At 37.8% G+C, this 24,276-nt stretch overlaps 1 protein-coding gene across 2 annotated transcripts; it reads left to right on the top strand.

The window, feature by feature from the left end:
- LOC115924032 (ikaros family zinc finger protein-like) lies at positions 1–24,197 on the top strand. 2 transcript variants are annotated; one of them, XM_030985610.1, is made up of 3 exons: positions 1–68; positions 18,692–20,843; positions 23,753–24,197. In XM_030985610.1, exons 2-3 carry the CDS (start codon positions 18,745–18,747, stop codon positions 23,787–23,789), a joined length of 2,136 nt encoding a protein of 711 aa, XP_030841470.1. In that variant the 5' UTR covers positions 1–68; positions 18,692–18,744; the 3' UTR covers positions 23,790–24,197. The 2 variants fall into 2 exon arrangements, with proteins under 2 accessions (XP_030841470.1, XP_030841469.1); XM_030985609.1 differs by lacking the exon at positions 1–68 and adding an exon at positions 15,633–16,635.
- The last annotated feature ends 79 nt before the right edge of the window (positions 24,198–24,276 follow it).

The raw sequence follows: 24,276 nt of genomic DNA, 5'->3' as shown, positions 1-24,276 counted from the left end.
TCTACAGATGTCCAATAGATAATCCATTGTGCCAAAGCTGTTCTTCTATTATGCTGTTACATTTGAAGGTGAGAATTTGTTTCCTTCATTTTGACCAACTATATGATCTGATCATTCTCTGTAATTGATGATTCTAGGTCAGTATCTTGATTTAGTCATATCCAACCTAATTTATTTCATTCTCTTATTGGGCTTTCCTCTTTTATTCCAAAGCTTTGTGAATAATGCATCTGTGATCCTCTTGATTTCAGATGTGGCTTATCACTTGTTGTACACTTGAGCTGAGATATTGTGAGGTATACCGTTTTGTGTGCTTCTTTTCTCCTTTGACTTCAGCCAGTTTTTTTTCCAGCACAGTTTGTGTAATGGGTATTTGGTTCTCTCTGCATTCAGAAGCCAAGTGATAGTATGTTAGCTGAAATGCTGTTGGATTTAATGCTGCATGTAGTTTCTTTTTTGAAAATTGGTCACTTTTATTGAAATGATGATGAAGACATAGTATTTTCACAGCAGTTTGTATGATGGAGCTTTCGTCCTCTCTGCACCTCGAACAGGTTGGTTGATAACTTTTGTATTCAGTTGCTGAGATCAAGATCTTGCAAAATACTTTAGATGATAATAACTGTTTCTTATAAAGCTAGAACCTACCACAGAGCTTACAGTGTTACTATTACCCTGTGCATTCAATTACTATTCCACAGATTACAATGTACATTCTTCACTCCCTGGGAAGCATTCCAGCTAGTCGCCTTTTTACCGGTGTACACATGCTAATCCAATGACATTGAGCTTTGCATCCTACTGGGAACACATTTAGTACCTGGGTGAAGAGGAGCAATTTAGATAAAATGCCTTTCTCAAGGACATAAGTGCCATGTTGTGGCTCAAACCCACGACTTTTGCATTCCCAGTCAAATGTTGACTACCACACGTCTACTTTTTTTCTGTTATAACCAACCTTGAGGCGACTATGAAAAATGTGCTTTGATAATGAACCCCATGCTGATACCAGACTTACAGAGCACATCATCATTTCCAAAACTGGATGATGTCAAAATTATTTTTGGCACGACACCTGATGATTGCATCCGTCATAGGAAATCAAAACAACTGTGCCGACCAGGAGTGGATGTTTATTCTATCAAAGATAATCTCTTCTAATTACATAGTTGTCAAATCCTGTCAATATGTTTAAAGAGGAAAATGTAATTTAACATTTGATTCATGATCATCATACTCTATAAATTATTTAGTGGCACAGAAGGGGTTCTGTTGAGAGCCAGAATGGCATTGACTCTGTGTTTAAGTATATAACTAAACACCTTTCTGACTCCAAACTTATAATTCAGTCTCAGCCTTAGAATGTTATCTACCGGTAGGCAATATTCAGGGCTAGCTCAACCCATACAGGGATCCAATACACATGATTTGCACCCTATACTTGCAACATTACAAAATTTAGAATTTATAAATTGATTTAGCCAATATTCAGGGTTCAGCACTAAAGGCTCATTTAGTTATGCACAAAACCGCCACAAAAACTTTTTTGTTTCCACATGTAAATGAATGGCTACTTCTCACACATCAGAGGTCCTACAATTATTCATACCCTTGCCAAATTTAGTGATTTTTTAAGTATATGAAAAATTGATTTGTCCCAGTTTATGTTTCATGTGAATGTGAAATATTAAAGCTTACATCTAAAGGTATTCAACCAAGGTATTAATTCAACCACAGTCCACCTTTCATTCTTGAGTTTTGAGAAACACAAAAACCCTCAAATTGATGAAGGGGTACAAGTAATTTAGGTGTTCACTGTAAGTGTATTCACGTACATGTACTGTAGCTCTGTGTTTAAGATACAGAAATATGAAGGGTATTACACTTAACATCATTAAACAAAATGTGTTGGTTCTGCCACATCATATCCAGTTCAAATGGCCCCCGTCCTTATTTACATCCTGTAATTTTAAGAATTCACTAATCAAAACATAAATAAAATGATGTTAAATAAAGCAGAGAAAATGATGTACAAATCTATGGATTGATTGTTTGAATTGATGAAAACAGCACTGTATTACACATTTTTGACCTCCACATGAAATTTTTGTATTCCCAAATATTTTGTATATGTACGAAGAGACAATTAAATGAGGAAAAATTAAAATATGATTTCCCAATAGTATATTTATGTACACTTCCTGATTTTTTTTTTGCATGCATTTTTCAACTCTACAAAAGAAGTTAGTACAGGTAACTTTTATAACAAATTTAGAATGTGTTTTAGTTTAAATTTGGTTGACCTTACATAGGATGTAATTGCATGTTGGTTTATCCGGTATACGTTCACCTCCCTCACCCCACCCCACCCCACCCCACCTGCCTCTATAGTATTGACAGTAGTTCCTGGTAAGAGTACCCATGAAATGAGTAAAGTCAAAGATTATGACCTCTAATGTAACTGCCATGTTTTATGAAACCTTTAACACAACGTCACTTCCTCGATCATTCAACATAAACATTGCCCATTTTCGCATTTGACCATATAAGGCCATAGTGCCTATGAGACTCTATGATTGTTAATTAAGGTAAACATTCTGTTTTCACTCTCTGACGATTATTGAATTGTGCATGATTAACTATTAGATTGTCAGAAAGAAATACACATGTATAAAAAAAAGTTTAATAAGTAGAAAGAAATAACTTTTTTGTGTACAAAGAAAAATTTACCAACTTTTTTTTCCCTTTACATTGATACATTTATACATTGGAAAGTGTGAGTAACTGAAATATTTTTCATGTGTTCAAATTCACCAACTTTCCTTCCCTTTTAATTTTGATGAAAATGTTTGAATTCCACATGTGAGGAAAGAGAATCACCTAATATTTTTGCTCTATTTTTTTATGGTATATAGGGTCAAGTGATACACAATGATATTAAAGGGAATTTTAAAAGATAAAATTTCTTGCAAATGTAGTACTTGACCACCCATTTAACTAAATATCTTGCATGTTTTCATGTATCTCTTTGAAATGTAACAAAGAAAGACTTCAGAATTTCTAACATTTCAAGCCTATCAACAACAAAATAGCTTTCATATTTTAACACAAGAGTTAGCACCCTTCTGACTCTGAACAGATGATTTTATCTTCCATGATGTGTTACAGGGGTACGATAGAAAAAGGGGATTATGACATGTTTCAGGCGCTTTTTTACTTCAACACTCTTTGTTGTGACAATCAAAAAGACAAAAATTAATCAAAAGAGCCCATTTTCCAGGTGCTTTTTTGTTTTAACTTTTAAAGGGTGGCACATTTTTCTTTTGTGTACTGAGGATATACAGCAGTTAGTTTTAAAAGGGGGCATAGGACCTGTTGTGCTTGCCTTAAATCGACTGCTGCTGATCATGAGGATATAAAAGCGCCTAGTGAGGGATTTACAATAGAGATGAGCCTGCCTGCAGGGGGTAGGTACTGTATGAAACATGGAAGTGGTCAAGTATTATGATGAGCTCTTTTTATTTTTTCCACTCACTCTAGTTAATTACTTATGACTTCATACACCACTAAGACCTTGACCTGAAGCCTATAGGCTAGCATGGCCGGCCTACCCGCCTGCCTGTGTAAGTCCAGTCTCTATACCCGCTTCCATCCGTTTAGCGCCATGATTGAATGATCATGTTGTCCCTATTAGAATCGTCATCGTGGTTGGTGTTGTTGTGGTCGCATGGATTTGTAGAAAGTGAAATTTGCCTCTGTGATGAGCAGTGTCTATTCAGTAACATGAAGAAAGGCACTTCAGTTGTAGCAGTTTTTACAAATGCCTATTTCCACTAGACTTGCTTCGAAAGTGTCTGTGCTTAATACAGAAATTGTTCAGTAATTTTATTTATGGAATGGCTTATTGCTTTTGCATTTGTTTTGCATAATGAAGGATTCAGACAATGACTTTTTAGGGAAAAAAATAAATGAACTAAACAATTGCATACGTAAATGAAAATGATATTCTTTGAATAGTCCAATTCTCATGTTCATGTTCCCTCACCTTATTGCTCAGCTAATATAATGTTTTTATAGAAAATAGTTCTGCACACAATCTTTAGTTTTCTAGTTTCTAACATTCACTGTATAAGTTTGTTTAATTCATTTGACAATATATTTTCTTGCATTACCAGTCCTTGAGATTACCTTATTTTAATTGTAATGAAAAAGTTGCCATTAATAATGTATTTGTTAACTCATTTGATGATTCATTTGAGAGATAGTCCTTTCTCATAAATCAAGCCAAGGATAGCATATTCATGAGTTCATGTTTATCATTCTAGCTTTAAGCTATGTGTCAGGATGCGCCGCGAAGCTGAAAACAAGCAGAAAGATGAATAATTGACACTTTGGATTAAATGAGGCTTATCTATTCGATTGTGTATGCCAGTCTACATGACGCTGATGGAAATTGCCTTTATGTGGCAGATATTATCACAAGGAGGGTAAAGATAATGTGTATAGATCTACAACAAACATTTTTTTTAGTGTGGTACAAAATTAGCATGAATATCCCATCCATATTACATTTAAAAGCTTTCCCCGAGGTGCATTGTTAATGTAATATCTTTTAGAGTGGCATATAATAATTGATGCTTTGGAGATAGGAAGCTGAAAAGCATGCTATCCAGATAGAGGAAGGAGAGTGGGTGAGAGGAGGTGGGGGGGGGAGAATGAGGAAAAAGAGATGGGGAGGGAGAAAAGGATAGAAGAGAAAGGAGAGACAGAGTGAAAGAAAGATAGGGAAATTGGAGAAAAGAAAGAGGGGAAAGATAGTGAGTGAAAAACAGAGAGAGAGAGAGAGAGAGGAAGGAAGGAAGGAAGGAGGGGGAGGGAAAACACAATACAGTAGCAAATGTCCCCTGACTCTATCAAAAGAAGTAGTTCTGCAAGAAAAACTATAGTGCATGTTCCATTTGGTTGGATTGGGAGTTATAAATAAATATTGCAACAACAAAAGTCAGCACTATAATTACAGTCTATCACATTTCAAAAGTGAAATTTACCTACCTTTGGTTAAAAACATATTCATGAAATTATAGTAATAGTAGTAATAATGAGGGTTTCTGTAGCACCGGTATTGATCCGCCAGCTAGGTCATCATGGCGCTTGCTGCAAAACATGATATGTAATCGGTTGAACTCTGGCCTCAAGAGAAGCAAAGTTATTTCATATTTTTGAGAAATTCTTCACTCAATATCTTGTTTTCTTCCAAGACAGATAGTATTGGTACTGTGAGCTCTAATTTTGTGCTGTTCAATTTCAAATGTTTTGGCTTTTCAAAAATAACCTCAACATTTGCCCTTTTGCCTCCATTTTGCATTTAAATTATTGAGCTCATCTTTGAAACCGGAATCAGATATCATCTCGTCAGAGCCAAAAGGGTGTTCATTCTGTTAATACATAGGAAGAATTAATGCCCTCCTGGCTGTGAACAGATGATATCTTCCCTATTGGTGACACTCCTTCATAATTCCCATATCGTTGATATGATCACTACTTTATTCAAATTGGACACTGACGAACATCAAGGCACATTATTCAGTTTCATTTCCTCATGTTATCAATAAGCATAGATTATGACTCTAGATATTAGAGTGAGGAGCATCGACTCTTTCATGCTTACCGCACTGTCCTTGGGACATACAAAATGAGAGATGGAATCATGTTCCAGAAGGTGTTGACCTTTATCGCTGTACTTGCTCTCAACAGATGAAACAAAAGATGAAATAATTAGATGAGCGACTGTCATCTAGCTGCATCTCTTTAGATACTGACTTTTAAAAGTATCCAAGAATTTTTGTTAATGTGCCTGAACTTTGAAATTGACTATTTCTTACAACTTTGAGGCTCTTCATAATGTAGTGAAATAAGTTTAAACAATTGTAGAACACAAGTTGTTTTCTTCTTTTGTGGTCATCTTTTGTGTTCATAACACCCCCTTTAAAGTAGATTCTAAGCAAATAGTCTGTAGAGAAAAAATAAAACAAAAACTCAAATTAATTGTGAACACTTTGGATATCTTTATTACTGTGATAGTTGCAATAACCGTTATCTTTATTTGAATGTTAAAAAAAAGGATGAAAAAGTATATTTGTTGATATTGATTGATTTGGCTGACCTATGAAGTGGGGTCATGATGCTGATGCTGGTCATGCATTAACCATGCAACCATTTTCTTCACACATAATGAATTACAATTTAGAATGCTTTGGTCAGGTTAATAATGCAAATAAATAGATCCTGCAGTCAGTAAATGAAAGAAACTTCCTGAAACCAAGGAGTTATGAGGAGCTCCTCAAAGCCACTTGGTGAAACCATATGAAATAACCGCATGCTGTAGTTGACTGAATTGATGAAGAGAAACGTGAGAAGAAGGACAAAATTGTACTTTTATGCAAATACAAATAAGATAGCCATTTAGTTTAATGAAATGTGTGTGTGGTGTTTTTTTTTTTTGTTTTTTTAGGGGGGAAGCAAGTATGAAAACAATCATGGCCCTGCAGCCCCCTCTAAAGCATTGGAAGCCCCAAAAAATGGATTGCAAAATTGCACTTAAATTGCATCATAATGTGAAAGAGGATATCATTTAAACACATTTCTGCAAGGATTTTCAAAACAAATGTGTTTAAAGCCGAAATATAGATGAAAGAATACAAAATTGAGGTTTCCTGTGTACAACAGAACACCAAAATTATGTATTCTTTATCAATATTTGAGTTTGGGGCTCCCAACACTTTAGAGGGGCTTTAACATGAATAGAAATAGCCATGTAGTGTAAAGAAATATTTAGAAAAGAATGCGAGTTTGAACAAATAATGGCACTTTCAGTAGAAACCACATGAAGCAGATATGAAAGAAATTTGTGAAGTCATGCAGAAAGATTGGTTTTCATTGGTAATAACTTGATGATGGTGGAATGAAATGTTCCAAAAGAAAGAAAGAAAGAAAGATTCTTCCTATAGAATCCATGCTTCTGTTGGCTGTTCAGATTCTTGGAAAAAAAACAATAAAATAGGATCAAGCGTAACATACCAATGTGCTTATATCATTATAGGAATCATCATGACAAAATGCCAACTCTGGTTGCTTTCCCTCCCTTGCCCCAAGCAAGCTTGTCCCAGAAGGCGCGTCTTCATCATCTCAAGATTGCAAAATATCTCGAGATTGCCAAATAGCCCGCTATTTGGGAAATAATCCCGAAGTAACAAATCGCGTCTTCACTATCTTGAGATTCGACCTCCAAACTTGAAACTCGACCTTGAGAAGTTAGCTCGAGATATTTTGCTCAGCGTTAGCGTGTATTGCGAATCTTCGGTCTAGTGAAGACGCACGGGACAAATAGCTGGATATTTTGCCAAATAGTAGGATATTTTGCAAACTATCCCAAGATATCTCGGGATGACAATCCTGACCAAATATCCTTCTAATTGCTACTTCGGTCTGATGAAGACGCAAATTAGCGGGATAGTTTGCGATTGGGATAGTTCAAATAGCTGGATATTTGGCAATCTCGAGATAGTGAAGACGTGCCTATTGACATGAAGAACTTGACAGGAATGTATCTTTCCTAGAACCCTTTCAACATGCTGCTTTCACTTGTGACCACAGAAAGTTTTGAGGGGGTATGTGGTGTGAGTGGTTTGAACCCAACGGAATTCTGCTCCACTTTCGTAAAGGCTGCATTCATAAAATATATTTAGTCCACAAGAAAGCCATTAAGAGATTTCAGAGATTTTCCAATTCAAACATGAGCCTCAATGAATGTTCTGTTGATCACAATTGTAATTGTATTTAAACCTCTTATTTGAACTTTATGTACAGACATGTTTTAAATTACATTTGGCTATATTTAGGATTTGCTGCGAGATCTCAAACATTGAATTGTATCTATGCTAGCATTAGCTCATGACCGTCCAGAAACGCAGGCTTTCACTCATGGTACACTGTGCAAGGTCTTTAGATAAATGTCCCAATTTTTAATTTTAATATTTGCCACATATAATATATTGAGTTAAGCCATTTCTAAGTCAGAATATATCTACTGTAGGCATACCATTACAGCCTACGCAACAAAACAAAATATCGCTTATAGCCAAATGTATTAACAGAACATCTGCCCCCCCCCCAACAACAACAACAACAACAACAACAACAAATCTCATGAAGGTACAGGTAGTATGGGGGGGGGGGGGGGTGTGCTACAAATCAGTGACTTATCAGTGTATATATCATGCTCCAAATGTTGACTTCCTCACAAGCATAATGAACACACCTATTTGAAAGGAGTAAAAGATGGCTTTGTGGAATTCTATCGATGCTGAATATGAACTCTGTGGTTTTATACATGTGCCTTGAAAGGAAATTTTCCATGAGAGTTTTAATAGGAAGTCGTGATAATGGTTTTCTGGGTTGTTACATGTGGTGGAAGAGGAAGCCTTGACGGAAAGAGAAGTAACTGCTTATGTTCAAGAACTCATGTACCACTGCTGGTGGGGTGAGTTTTGTAGCGATAGGCTTTTGGGTTAGTTTTCCTGGAAAAGAAATCACATACGTTTCCTGCTTTCACGTAAGGATAATTGAGTTTGTATTTGTGATGTGATCGAGGGAAAGATCAATGAATTTTCCCAGTTTGGGCAAATATCAGATTGCTTGACAGTGAATGTTTCGTTGTCCAAAGACTATAGGTTACCTAGCCATCCTGGAAGTCAGGGAAAGTCTGATATATAAGTCCCTTTTTTTGCAGGCGGAGGAAAAGGTCAGGGAATTCAAGAAAAGTCCTTCAAATCCGGGAATTTTCATAGGCCTCAAAAAAAGAAAGCAGTTGATTATATTTTGTCTTGTATCCAATGGATAATGGATGATTGGCTATGAATTTGGAAACTCCATCAGTGAATTTTGTTTTCATGAAATGCGAGGAATTCTGTGGAAAAGATTGAACAACTGTTGGTAAGTTGGAAATTGTATATAAAGTTTTCATAATTCAGACATTGCTGTCATAATCTTCTCATGCAGTAACCATTTTTGTTTGTCTGTTTTAACCCATTGGCTACGGGAACCAGGTTGCCACTGTATTAAAGGTAAAGACCAGTATTGGAAACGCCCCAATTTCAAAAAATGAAATGGAAGCTCTCATTACCAATCATGTGAAAGAATATGTTTTGACTAATACATGATGATCAAAAATTTGCCAGGAAACCGCCTACTAATTCATATATTTGGTAAATTTGTTTCTCTCATGGTCTGTGAGAGATATAGGGTAGTCCCATATACATCTTTCTGTGTATAGTGCTTGTAACTTTACGAAGAATGGGCCAAATTTCTTATCATTTTGATGATTCCAGAACCTTGCAGATGCTAGATGCTAGATGATCAAACTTTTCTGATCGATTCCACAACGTTTCTTTCACAATGCAATCGCATGACCATAACTTGTCTTTACCTTTAAATGACTCATTATATTTATACTTACTCTTTACTGAGCATGAAAGTAATTTCCCCATTTTGGAAACAATGAGCACTTTTGACCAGAGATGATAGATTACATATAATTAACCTTTTTGGACGTAGCACTAATGAGTTCAATTCATTGCAACAAATAACAAATGTTTGGAACATTTTTGAGATTGAAAGTTGGCTGTGAGCGGAAGGAGGTAGAAGGGGGGGGGGGGGTGGGCAGTGAAAGAATAAACATGTTGCTTTTTTGTCTGTCACTATGAATATGACTGACAAAGAAAGCGGACAAAATATACAGTTCCTCAGGTAGACAAAGGAACATCCCTTCACTGCTATTATGTAAAAATGTGTAGAACAGGTGTGACATGCATATTCACCTTTTTACATAATAGCAGTGAACGGATGTTCCTTTGTCTACCTGAGGAACTGTATATTTTGTCCGCTTTCTTTGTCAGTCATATTCATAGTGTGTTGTCCCCGAAGACTTTGTTTTTGAATTCTCGCTACCCTAAATAGGTACGAAAATCTCGAAATTCGCGAGACGAGGTAATTTTCACTCTCTCGGGTCGTCACTACAACTTCCGGTATAGAGTCCCATCCCAAGTCACGGCCTTCATCCACCCCCATTTTTCAGGGTTCTTACGCTTGGAATCATGAGCCCAGTACTGTGCAGCCTCACAAAAGAAAACCATCGTCACTGATGTCAAAAGACGCAAAAAACAACGAATGAAATGTTCAAATAAACGTTGAAATATTTGCGAAAAAAAAACAAGACCGAGCAGACGACATATTCGGTGCATACACGTTGTGTGGCGACGGCGTTTTACGTTTGCGCTATCGCGCCGCCTGCACAGGAAGCTGTAATGTCGAAAAGCTATCCCATAATGCAATGCGCGTTTTCAGGATTTTCCCCGGATCTCGGCAGAATCGCTATTTGGGGTAGCGAGAATTCCAATCCTTGGTAGGGAGGGAGGGAGGGAGGGAGGGCTTCTTTGGGCTAAAAGTATAGGTATGACAGTAACATAGTATGTTGGTGGTGGTTATAGTAGTAGTAGTAGTAGTAGTAGTAGTAGTAGTAGTGATGATACCAACAAGTACAAAATGGGTCTACAGAACATTATATTGACGAGGTGATGCCTGTCTGAGAAAATTGATGCTGAATGCTCATTAGCATAAATCGTTGACCTGAGACCTCGTTCACATTAGACTTAGAACACAGGTTTTATAGTTGTAAATATTTTGTTTTAATCGTTTTTTTTATAACATTAACGTTAAATTTGGTCCTTTAAAAACTTTAAAAACTGTACAAACTCGATTTAAATGTGTTTAATAGAGAAATGACAAATTGATGTTTCCTTGGAGGCAGGCTAGATTGGTGGTTGGAATTATGTTTCCTTTATGCCTTCTTACTAGACATAAATGGAAGTGGCAAGACAGGAGGGAGAGGAAGTAAGGGGCTTTGCAAGTCTGGACTCTTAGGGTAGAAACTGACCCAGATCACAGACAAATCAAGTGTTTTTCCTGATTCTTTATCTCTCTTTCTCTCTGTCTCTCTGTCTCTCTCTCCCCCCCTCTCTCTCTCTCTCTCTCTCTCTCTCTCTCTGTCTCTCTCTGTCCCCTTTCTCTGTTTCTCTTGCTATCTGTTGCTTTAATTATCTGTTCCACTTTTAAAAACAGAAGAAGAAAAAAGCTTTTGATATTGTGTATGCCTATGTTATATCTTCTTTAAATTATATAGCCCCCCCCCCCCCCCCCCAACTGATGAGAGACAATTCGTCGCTGTTTTCACGAAGTGACGGTAGTGAGAAAAAAAATTGCATTCACTTTGCGTTACGATTTTCCTCACTACCGTCACTTCGTGAAAACAAGGACGAATTATTAGGAGTTTAATATCCATACATCGAGGGCAACTTCATTTTGCTCACACTATGAGCCCTTTGTTATCCTATGCCCTCCCTCATCAAACTTTCCTTTCAGTCTGATGAGGAGTTGACTTATTCACACTGTAGCATCCAATCAGACAAACATATACAATTGCCAGATGATTTTTTTAAAGTGAAACATAATTACAATGATTAGACCATGCAACTTGGCTCTTTTGTCCTGTATTTGACGAAGTAACAAAACTGCTTTGTAATTAGGCTTTGAGAACAAGTCCTCTGGCACGGTATGATGAGTGTGGTAAATAAAAAGTATCCACCCTAATTAGGCTATGAGACCAGCCTTTAATGGCTTTGAATAATACATATCCTAACTTGAATAATAACCTTAATGCTTCTAATTAGGCCAAGAGAACAGCCGGCTTCATAGCAACTGTTCTAGTGAGTGGCTGAGTTAACCCATTATAATTTGCATTCATGTGCATTACATCTAATTTCCTTTCTCCAAGTTGAATGCTAAAACATAATCTAGGCAAACATAACATTTGTACGTTATTCCATAAACAGTAGGCTGTCTTTCCATCCTGTAAGATCTTTTAACTACAGTGCATTGAGCAAAAAAGAGAAGTATGTTTTCTCCACATACATGTTGTATTTCAGAAACTGGTTCAGAAATATTTTCTTGAACTTTTTATTTATACTGGTTGTTTTTTCATCTATCAACATTTATGAATTGTTTTTCATAAAGAGGCTGTCTTTGTAATGTTTCAAATTAAATATTTCTCTATCAAGTGCCCGATAATCAACTAGTGCATTCACCTGTTATGAGTTATTGCCTTCAATAGTCAGAATTCTTTTATTCACTGCCCGCCCATAATGCAAATTTCATACAATAGATGTTTTCAGGTCTGACGATTAGCCTTGTTTATAATCCAACTAGCAACATACGTGCAATTTGCATTCAAACAAATGAACAATAATTCATAAAATTCACCACTAGGGAGAATTATACCATTGTAAACACATTACCCCTGCAAAATAGCTTATGACCATGAGTTTTGAATTTATTTTAAGATGCTGGTATTCAGTATTTATTTCTGGATCCAAGTAAAGAATACATAGATGAACAATTGACTGTATCATGCCATATGCTTCCAATATGTTCATTTGAACTAAATACATGACCCCATACCAAAACTTTGTATTACCCGTAATGTTCTTTTTGCTCTTGTTAGATGATATGCTGTACATTGTCATTGAGGTGAATTCTCATGCACTTGATTGAACATAATATTGGCTATGGTCAATTTATAACTTGAAATCATTCACTGTTCTCATGGTTTTAATATTAACCTAATTCAAACATCGTGTAGTTTATTAAAGATATGCACTGCAAGAATAGTGCAAAATCTTCATTCGTGTGGAATAATTTTTCACATATTTTCAAATGATAGGTATAATTGGTACAGTATTTGAGAAGAAAAAAAATGACATACACTGTAATTTGATATCAAACACATCCAGTACTTAATAACAAAATATGCAATTTGAAAACTATATCACATTCCGGGGTACTCTATTGTTATTGAAAAATCTCTCTTTTTTCACTAGCCTAAGGACAACTGTTGGTGCCCAAAAATAAAGGCATGTATTTGACCTCATTGCTGCTTCAGTGCACCTGTGTTAATCTCACTAGCAGACCCATTGATGCAAGCCCTAATTGGCTGACTACAATTCAAGTGTAGTTATATATTTTTTGTCTGTACAGTGACATAAGGTTAATAGAGGAAATCATGGTGAATATCAGTTGGATGTTGTTGAAGCAAAGCATGAAATTCAGTCTAATTTGGTCAACTAAAATGGACTATCTAGTTCCTACTGGTCAAGAGGTCTGAATGTACATAGACTAGTAATGAGTTCTTGGCCATGGCCTCAATTTCTTGTCACAGAGCATAAATGCAGTTTATCAATCTTTTGTGGTCACTCGGCCTCCAGATGCACCCCTAAAATAGCTAGGCTCCTCCCACATTTCATTTACCTGTTTTAGTCTAAACAATTCAGACTCCTTTCCAAAGTTAGTAAACATATTAAAGGTAAAGACCAGTAATGGTCATGCGATTGCATTGTGAAAGAAACGTTGTGGAATCGATCAGGAAAGGTTGATCATCTAGCATCTAGCATCTGCAAGGTTCTGGAATCATCAAAATGATAAGAAATTTGGCCCATTCTTCGTAAAGTTACAAGCACTATACACAGAAAGATGTATATGGGACTACCCTATCTCTCTCACCAGACCATGAGAGAAATAAATTTACCAAATATATGAATTAGTAGGCGGTTTCCCGGCAAATTTTTTATCATCATGTATTAGTCAAAACATATTCTTTCACATGATTGGTAATGAGAGCTTCCATTTCATTTTTTGAAATTGGGGCGTTGCCAATACTGGTCTTTACCTTTAAGCTTGCCCCATAATGCAGTGTGTGTATTTTATTTAAGATAATGTTCCATGAAAGTTGCTAAACATTTGATAACTTTTTGTGATTAACATGGACTTCCTACAAAGAACATTCCTCCTTAATTGGTTCCAAGCATAGGCCACTAGTAGTAGTACTAGAAGTTTGGGTTTTAGCCCTATGGCTACTGTATTCTCATATGGTTAATACAGAGACCACCCAGTTCCATAGGCAATGGGTTAATTGAGATTTCAGAAATTTTTTTGGGTCAGAAATAACCGTAGACAAAATAAATTGAAAGCACGGGTACATCCGTGTGTAGATATATCTTTAAGAAATAAAGGGCACTTTTAACCCGGCCCTTACCAGTTAAAAAAATCCATTTATCACAAAGTTCAAGCACAAAACAAGCTGTACATACACTGTTATCCACTTCAGTTTCTCCAACATATTGTGGCAAGAAAAGAGGTGGTTCTTCGGCCATTTTCAATTCTTGCTATCGCTAATACCCCGATGTACTATGCATGTGCAGTATACGTACCCGAACGCTCTCTTATTGGCTGCTACTGAATCCCTTTAGATTTTTTACAAGTCCATGATTATCCCAGAACAAAGTCCCAGGGTGCAATACCACTAAATGTCCATCATGTTGCAATTGTTCTTTGTCAAAATGCCAAACATAGTCATTTCAAACTTGTCTTGCCTTGATTCTCTGCAACTTTTTATATGTCATGTACTGTGTAGGGTTTGTTGGGAATTTTACCCAAATCACATCTCTTATCAAGGGATATTTCTCCAAAAGCACACAACAGATTCACAGTATCGCACCATATTCTAACTGACAATTCAGTTTGTAAGAGTAGAAAATTGCCTACGATATATACAACTTTACTATCAAATAGAGCTGTGTGTAAAGTGTAAAATACTTAGCCAAAAGCTCCAACTGAATACCAAAGTTGGCTAAGTATTTTATCTAAGCCACAAACTGAGTAAAAGACTCATATTTCTGGCTTATGGGTTACCGGTAATTAAACACAGGCCCTAGACCTCAACTTCAAAAAGTTATGAGTGTAATATAATTATTATAATAATATGTCTTGTTTACCCAGGGTAGCCTCATCAGTATTCATACTGTTCTCCCTGAGGGCCCTGCAATCATAATATGTAATGATCATGTGATGAACGTTAGTGAGATATCCCTTTGAACTTTTGATGTTGATTAGGTCACAAATCTCATTGCAATCATTATCTATGGACTGTGCCATTAATATAGTTATTTTCATCATGTAATGAATGAGATAACCATGTGATAAGTTTTTCCTAAAGGAAATGTTTGGGAGCATTGCATCTTTTGAATAGGGATTTATTGACCATGAAAAAAACATATACCTAACAACTGAATTGTTCATACCCCTTTTAAATATGATGTTTTTTGTGTTTTCCATAACTCAAGAATGATAGGTGGACTGGTTGAATTTATAGGAACTTTGTTGAATACTTTTAGATGTATTGTAACAAATCAGGACAAATTACTTTTTTCACATACTTCATAAATTATATAACTTAGTAAAGATATGAATAATTTAGTTGTTAACTGTATACTGGTATTTACAATAAATCAAATGCTATGAAAGGGAAGGAGATTTTGTTTTCCATTTTGATATCGGGCTCGAATTTGATCAGAAAATCTATATTCATGAACCAAAGAAAAGTTTGCTGGTGCTTCGTCATTCTAGCGGGGCTTTTTTTTCAGTTGGTATTTCCTTTCAGTTGGTATTTCCTTTGTATACATGCCCATTTTGAGAGAGGGGTGTTTTCAATATTATTCCAAAGAGTGAACATGAATGGATAACATGAAAGGAAGTACAGAGAGTTGGAAGTGTTTTGAGGTCAATAAGGCGTTACCAATCTAACAAACGGATCAAACAAACCAATCAGCATGTAGCGATGTTGTAGGGGTGGGAAATAACAAATCTAGAGAAAAAGGTCTTCGATGAATATGTATCATGTTCAACACATGCGCAGTTGGTGGATATGATTGGAGAATCATTATTGAGGAAAGGCCTGAGCAAAGAAGTTATTGACAACGAGAGAGAAACGTGAGCAGCATTGGTTTATTATAAACTGGAGTTGGTTGCATGTTATTAGCTGATTATGCTATCCATGACCGAGCCGTTCACCAATCAGATAGAGGAACAGTGTTTTTACATTTGGATCACAACTCTCGTAATTGTACTACACCCTTGACCACTAACTGCTGGAAATGCATCATAAGCCTAAAAGAAAAAGAGAGAGAAGGTAAAAACACTTTGCCAACCCAGCACAGCAACAAAAGCAGAAAGAAGAGAGGAACAGTGATAACAGATTTTGATTGGGTGTGCATGTATGATATAGGCAGTGCTCCCCCCATCCATGGAGCGGGTTCGGTCACTCATTCGCGTCATCTCAACACTGTACATGCCTGGTCAAGCAATGACAATGAAGAGAGAATAAATGCTGCGCACAATACAAGTACATTAACGTTGGAGTGTGAGGTCATTGCCATACCGAGCTAGAGCATACAAATCATATGTGGTGTATATAATGAGAACACTATGTGTGTGTGTGGTTAGTAGGAGGATTGGTTCTTTCCCAAGCTGCTGGCTGGCTGCATGGCTATGAGTGAGTAAACACTTGGTCAGGATCAGGCAGGGCTTCTCTTCTCTCTCAGTCTCACGGATCATTCATTGTCCATCCACTCTACAAGCAGAGGGCTTCTCTTTCCGCCAGCAAATATGGCCTCTAGGCAGGCCAGAACAGGGGTATGTTCTCTTCCATATCTACTACTTTTTTCATTTCTTTTCCACAACATTTCAGTGGTGGAATCTGTGGTAGAGTGTTAAGTCATCTGTTGATGCAGCCTGCAAGTTGCGTTGCACGTTAGCTCTCTCTCTTCCCCTCTCTCTTTCTCTCTTCCCCTCTCTCTTTCTCTCTCTCCCTCTCTCCACTTCTCAGATAGCCTACCACTGCGTGGATACTATGTTGTATGTGGCTTTGCGAACGAACTAGAACTACCCGTTAGATGTGCGGCCATGTACAAATGCCACTGGCCACTGCGTACACACACACACACCCGCTGCATTCACCTACAACACACGCTCGCTTTCTCACACACACACAACACACACACACATTCAGAGCTGAGCGCACATACAGCGGGCAAAGGAGGGCTCATACATGCATACCGCACTAAAGGCCTGTGCAGTTAGAGTTCAATGTGAACCTATGTGATTATGTCAGGTCAATATTTACAGTGGCCTCTGCTGGTTGCGTATTGGTCTTACTCACTCATTGTAGAGCGTAGTTAGGCTCTGGTTTCTGTTAGGCTTATGGAGTCACACGTTTGGAGTACTGTTGGTGGTGTAATGAAGCCTGATTCCTTCTGCATTTTTGATCGGTCTTTCTATCGTTGCTACAGCTTCTGAATACAATGTACTAACATATTTTTCTGCATATTTGTATTCTGTAAGGAAAGATAATAATAGTGTTCACATATTTGAAAAGGCTTTTGAGGGAGTTATATATATATATATATTCTCTCTCTTTTTCTCTTTCTCTCTCTCTCTCTCTCTTTCTCTCTCTCTCTCCCGCTCTCTCTCTCTCTCTCTCTGCCTCTCTCTCTCTCTCTCATTCTGTTTAATGATTGTTCATTGAACCCTGTACTTGGGATTACTACACACAAATTTGTTCCAACCGTTGCACTTTGTCCTCTCCATGGTATTGTAGTCACTTCAATAACCCTCTTAAATTTGAACTTCAGCTACCAATCATCTGTATTTCTACATGGTATCTGATATGCCTTTAAAGCTTAGTCGCTGTATTACATTATGCTTTACCAATGAATAAAGAGAGAAAACTTAGAATTTGCATGATTTATTTAGAGAAAGAAAGGTTTTTATTATCATTGTGAAGTTGAGAAAATCAGTAAATTTTATCATGATGCAAGAGGTATATTTTATACATTTCATAAATAGGAGTAAAATTATTTGTGTTCGACACTTTTGACACTTTTGACTCATTTCTAATTACTAATTTTAGTGGATCGTTGATTATATTGGCATTGTAAAATGCATTTATTTTATCTTACACTATTCAACATCAACAATTACATGTATGTTAGCAGCTGAAATCTGACTACCCCATGTGGTACCAACAAAACTTATTCTTTAAATTGAGTTCTAAAATCCATTTTTATTGAGAACAATTCTTTGGTTGTCTTCTTCACTCTTTTGACAATTCATATTTCCACATATTAAATAGATCACTGAATTTGATAAGTTTTTTTCCACACCGTACTTCATTTTATGAATATATAATGCCTTCTCATTATTGATTTTATAATTGTAGGTTGAGATGATATGTTTCATGTTTTTTACTCTTTTTTTGTTACTTTGTCATACTGTGTTTCCAAATTGCAAACTAATACTCTCATGAATTTCTAATATTTCAGCCATTTAAGATTACCCCGGTATGTTTAACCCTTTGTTTGTGAGGAAAGATTTTTATAGGCCAAATCAACTCCTCTGGATATTCCCATGTATGTTTTTACCGCGTGAAACCTTTGTTTAAGCTATTTACTCTTTTCATTACAAATATGTCTTCAGAAAATGGAAATAAAACATGCAGATTTAACATTTGCAGTGAAAAGTTTATACATACATTTTAAAGAGATGTTGATATACTTCTAGAACACATATCAGCCCAGGATATATTTCCTCAAATTATATTTCATAGAAGGACACCAATTATACCAGTAGATAATAAGCAAACTCAAGACTAATTATCCTTTTTTGTATTTTATCTTTTTTCTTCATGCAGGAAAAATATTGCAATCTCTGTTTCCAAGGAAATTGTGAAGAATTGGATCATGAATGGCTAACAAAGAAGAATTACGAACAGTTGGGTCATCCCGCAGTAGCTCAAGTCATTCCAGTATTGGTGAGGATTCGGCAGGAACACCTCCAGAAGTGCAGCGGAACACCTCACCTGGCGTAAGCCCTCGTAAGCCAAGCCAGGGATACCAGTGTCAACTCTGTACGTTTATTGCATCCACACAGGCCGCCTTTGACGAACATATGAACATTCATACGGGTTCACGCCCATACCAGTGTTTAGAGTGCGGTTTTAGTTGTTCATTACACAGCACGTTACAGCAGCATCTGGCAGTCCACAGAATCGATATGACGAGCTCTATCCTACTGGATCGACGCATGCCAGACATTAGTAAAATTAGAGACCTGCCCCCACCCCTCATGCCGGAAGTGAGTCGTGGCATTCCCTTGCATGTATCTACCTCAGGTCCCCCTCCTACCATGGAAGGTCTCAACTCCCTAAGCGCCCTTTCCCCATTTTCTGAACATGGACGAGTGTACCAGTGTAAGCTATGTACACACATTTCTCCTACGAAGACACACTTAAACGAGCACATGAATGTTCATTCAGGGAAGAAGCCCTACAAGTGCCTGGTTTGTGGCTTCAGCAGTGCCTTCCGAAGCAGCCTGATGAGGCACTTGATCGTCCACACCGGCACCAGTAAGCAGTTCAAGTGTGACCAGTGCCACTACCAGACGCCCTACAAATGCAACCTTCAGGCCCATCGTCGCAAGCGCCATAATTGCATGGATGTCAATGGAGCGCCTTTGCCACCCTTGTCCATGGACGACGACAACTCGCCACCTTACAATGCTCAAAATAATAGCTCCTCACCTTCAGATGAAGGGCCGTATAAGGCCCCTCTCTATATCAGTGAAGGCAAACATGGCTTAGATACCTCAGGTTTTGAACATGGTCCCCCTCCTTTAGCTCATGCAATGGCCATGCAAGAAGGAAGCCTCTACGATGGCTCAGACAATGGCATTAGAGAAATGGAGATGGGCAATGGCAAGATAGCAAAACATTCAAATATTTCACTACCTCATTCAGAAATAGCCTCCTCAGAAACACTTAGTCCCCAGAAAGCAAGTCCAGGATCAAGTACGGGTCAACCTCAGGAAATGCCTCCCCAGGAATCGCTGGACTTCCCGGGCAGCGCCTCACCACATCTACCTTCCCGAGATGTCCATGAAAGCGATTGCAACCACAGTGCCCCTCCTCGATCAGGTAACATTACACCTGGTTCTCTGGGCATGGTCAACAACACCACGAACTCTGTAATTTCAAATACACCTATCTCCCCTCATCCTCTTCCTCCCAACGAAAATGCGCCTCACTGGGCCAACTTTCCAATCTTCAGGCGCAAGAAGGAGGGCGGTGCCAGGAAGCGGAAGAGGACACCCTTCCCGAAGAGAGAACTCGTATTATCGCCAGAGCAGGAGCATGGTACTGAGCTCTGGATCGACACCAGGTCTGACGTACCCAATGCAGAAGGTCAGGCAGCAGCAGCAGCAGCAGCATATGCCAGTGAAGCTAATCACCCTCTTGGTGTAAAGGCTGAAGGGGTCATGCCTGCATTCCATCATCCCCAGGCAATGGTCAATGGTATTGACCCAAGCTCACCACATGACCTCAACATGTACAAGTATCCTCATGGAGTGGTCCAAAATCTAAGATCACCTGGTGATGTCACACCAGACTCAGATGAAAACCCTGGTCACTCACAGAGGTACTTCAAACAAGGGGTCTACGAGGCCGACCAGGTGATCAACAACGGTGAAATCTCTACCTCTATCCCGCAGACATCAGACAAGGGCAACAAGGGCAGCAACAAGAGCAGCAGCAGTAGCGGTGGTGAGGAAGATGGCAAGACAGATGGTCAAGCGCAGACGGAATGGATTGGAGGTGATCCGGTGGGCATTCCACATCAGGCGGTCAAATGTCCTCACTGTGAAACCTTCTTCACTGACCATGTGATCTTCACTCTGCACATGAGCTGTCACGGCACCAGGCATCCGTTCCAGTGCAGCATATGTGGCTACGTCTGTCGGGACAAGATCGAGTTCACCTGTCATGTGACTAGAAGCCAACACATCAGGTAATGCTTTCAAGCCAAGAAATATCTTTATCATTACTTTGTTACTATTAAGTAGGTGTTGGAGCTTGGAACTTAAATATTTTATGATGCGGGTGCAAAATATATGAAATATAAGTGTTTTTGACTATTATGTGTTGAAATGTTCCATGTTATACTTTAGCACAAGCTTATTTGTCAAACTGCAATGACTGTCGATTTTATCATGTAAAATGTGTATTATCAAGTGTATTGAAATCATTTGACACAAAAGAGTCAGTAAGTGCTTGCATTTAATTTTGTTCAAGCAAAGTCTTATCAGGAGAACTACTGTTATAGTTTTATACTTTTATATCCAATGAGAATATTTCTTATGTGCACCACACATAGAACACATTTATATGCCAAGTATTTTCTTGAAAAAGAACATGATTTGTTCATGTTTCCTTGATTCATGTATATGGCCAGTCAGTGTATCTATTTTTGCCTTGTAATAGGTTTTTATGATTGTGAATGTGGACGTTTTTAAGTAGGGATGTCTTATTGTAAATTGTGTAAAAATTGATTATTGGTAGTATATAAATTTGTACCTCTGTGTGGAATTGATTATTGGTAGATATATATAGATCTGTACCTCAGTAACTTACATTTTATGACAAGAACAATTTAACAACCATCAATTTTTCTTTTAATTGTCTGCACAAAGACATAAGTATATGTTTTCAAAGCCAAACACATATCTCACAGAGTTTTACATGGCTGATGATGTGCCAAAGTTACCTCTTTTCATTCAGCCAAGCATTTAAAGTGAAAAAAGAGAGAAGAAATCTTCTCGTGATGAGCCTATCCTGTAGGATTTAAAAATCTGGTCTTTGTTCTTGGTAATAATGAATTATTAATAGAGTCCCAGTCAGCCCACATATTGATCTTCTCCTAGTGTATCATAGGGAAAATAAGAGACTGAGGAGTAGGCCCGGGCCTCGTTCACATACGATACAATAAACCGCCTTTAAAAAAATGCCATGGCAAAATGAAATTTCACAAGCCTATATAAATGATGCACTTCGCATTTCTCCGTCTAATCACACGCATACATGTAAATATGGGTATGCTTTGTTGCTTGTGGCTACATTTTTTTCCTTCACCCTAACCTGCCATTTATTTATGTGTGAAAGGGTATAGTCAGATGGCCACAGCACTTTTCCGAGGCGGTCTAATAACTCATATGTGAATGAGGGTTAAACTGCCAAAACAAGTATTAGGGCGAGTCTAGATTGACATACATCTTTAACACCTTCCTAGAGTTTAAATTACACCCCTCTCTCTCTTTCTTTCATTCTCTCTCTCCCTCTCTCTAATGTTAATGAATTGTATTTTCTCAGAGTTTCAAACTTAAACTCCTTAATCTCCCACTATCTTTTGTCCCTCCCCTTTTCTGCTCCCATCGCTTGTTTTAGCTGACTTTTTTTGCACTCTGTACCTTTTGTCTCCATTTTATCTATTTTCTTTCCTCCCAGGCTCCCACATTCTCTTTCTTGCTTGCTTTCTCTCTCTCTCTCTCTCCCTCTTTATGTCTATTTCTCTCTCCTTACCATCCTTCTTCTCCTTCTATTCTCCATGAGCTAAGGATTATGAGGATCTGTAGCAATCCAGAGTTTTCTCTACTCTCTGCTTAGTCCCATTTCATGGCCTAAATTTGGTGTGCCTTAGAGAGCCTCATCATGCATACATTGCTATGAAATCCTCACTGATCTACCTTGAATGTATAAACATACATAATATGGAGATAAAATAAAGCATTCCCCTTATGCCCGTTCTAATCACCCTTCCATAGTCTGATCCCTCAACCTAATTCTTTAGAATATATTTTATCAACAGTGTCAGATGAGGGAGATAGTTTTCTCATTAAAATGCATAAGTCTTGAATCTGAGTGCCAAAGCTGTTCTATGGTAGCTTTTAAGTTCGCAGTTTCCGCTGTCCCATATCAACAGATAGACAGTGATTTTACAATACCGGTCTGCCTTTCTACACCATAAGTTAACTTGTATAATATGCATTGGCATGGTTCTTATTATGATCCTCTATACTACATCCTGATCCAATGTATTTCTCATGTCAAGCTCCTACCCCTTCTTCTCTGTCTTGTTGGGTTCAACTTCATACTTGGTTTATCAGTATGAAGGAAATGGACAGTCATAATAGCAAGGTCATATACAGGGGACAGTTACAAATTTAGCTCTACTCGCTTCACAGGGGCTCCTTTTACACCAAGTTCATATCCTGCTTGCCTGATGATTCAATGCCCTTGCTCCTGACATACTTCTTTCCTTCTCATTCTCTCCCTCTCCTGCTTGTTGGTACATATGTAAGTCCAAGACTGCCACATTGATCAGGATTTGATTGCTTCCTGATTAGCCCCCCCCCCCCCCTGGATGTCTCGCCAACTCTTTAGTTGAGTATTTACTGAATGAATGACATCTGTAAGGGGTGAAAAGGAAAACCCGAACACTTCCCGCTTGGGAGAAGGCTTAGCCTGCATTCAGAAATACGGGAGCTGAAGTGGATCACAAGAGTAGAGATCAAATGCAATCTGATCCCTCGGAGAGAGATCCATCTTCTCATCTCTCCCTTCTCCCTCTCAATGTCCTCTGCCCCCTCCTCCTGCCCCCTCCTCCTCTTCTGTTTACATGGATGTTGCCATTCTTATTTGAAAGACTTTGACAGCTTCTAGATCACCACCATAACAAAAAACAATGCCAATAGGTGTGCATATGGTGTTTGTTTAACTTTCAACCAACCAATTTGCATATTCAAATTTCATTCTCGCTTCTATTTCAATGGTCACTAATGACAACCTCCTAGCTTTTAATAGACTTGTCTAACATAGCAACAACTAATGTATGCAACCTGCATTCTGACTTTTGAAATACAGGAACTTGGAGGAGGTGGATGCAATAGTTCGTGACTAGGATCTTGAGGTAGACGACTCCAGAAATTGGGATTCATTTGTGAACTGGTCTATACTAAAGCTTCTGTGGCAGTGACTCTTTTCAATCCATTCTTTCTGTTGGCACTTTATCACTTAATCGCTTTATCACCTTTCTTCACTTTTGGGATCATTAGATTATGTTGTCGGGTGGGAATGAAGTAAGCTTGGTAACTTTTGTCTCGGGTATCAACTATCTTGTAGTCTGCACACTCAACGTATCAATGCATCCATATTCGGGTACTTAAACCACATTAGCCTGCTACAGTCAAAATCATAAAGGAATTGTTTGACAGGCCAGTAAATTTGTGTGTATAATAGTAGAGCAATGACTAATTCCTTACTAACAATGACTAACCCTATCTATCAACCCCCTCACTTCACTACAACATCATCTTTCTTTGTACGGTATGTGTATATTTTAGACACTTTTTATTAGACCCTCTTGCATAAGTTTTTTAGAAGATGTA

The sequence above is a fragment of the Strongylocentrotus purpuratus genome, unplaced genomic scaffold (assembly GCF_000002235.5).
Source record: "Strongylocentrotus purpuratus isolate Spur 01 unplaced genomic scaffold, Spur_5.0 spur5_scaffold_15, whole genome shotgun sequence".
Lineage (NCBI taxonomy): Eukaryota > Metazoa > Echinodermata > Echinoidea > Camarodonta > Strongylocentrotidae > Strongylocentrotus > Strongylocentrotus purpuratus.
The sequence above is the reverse complement of the archived record's forward strand: the minus strand, read 5'-3'. Positions and strand labels throughout refer to the sequence as shown.

Coding starts and splice junctions, on each gene's coding strand:
- LOC115924032 (XM_030985610.1), top strand. CDS start 18,745: ATGGCTAACAAAGAAGAATTACGAACAGTTGGGTCATCCCGCAGTAGC. Junction 20,844..23,752: donor ACTAGAAGCCAACACATCAG/GTAATGCTTTCA, acceptor TTTGAAATACAG/GAACTTGGAGGAGGTGGATG.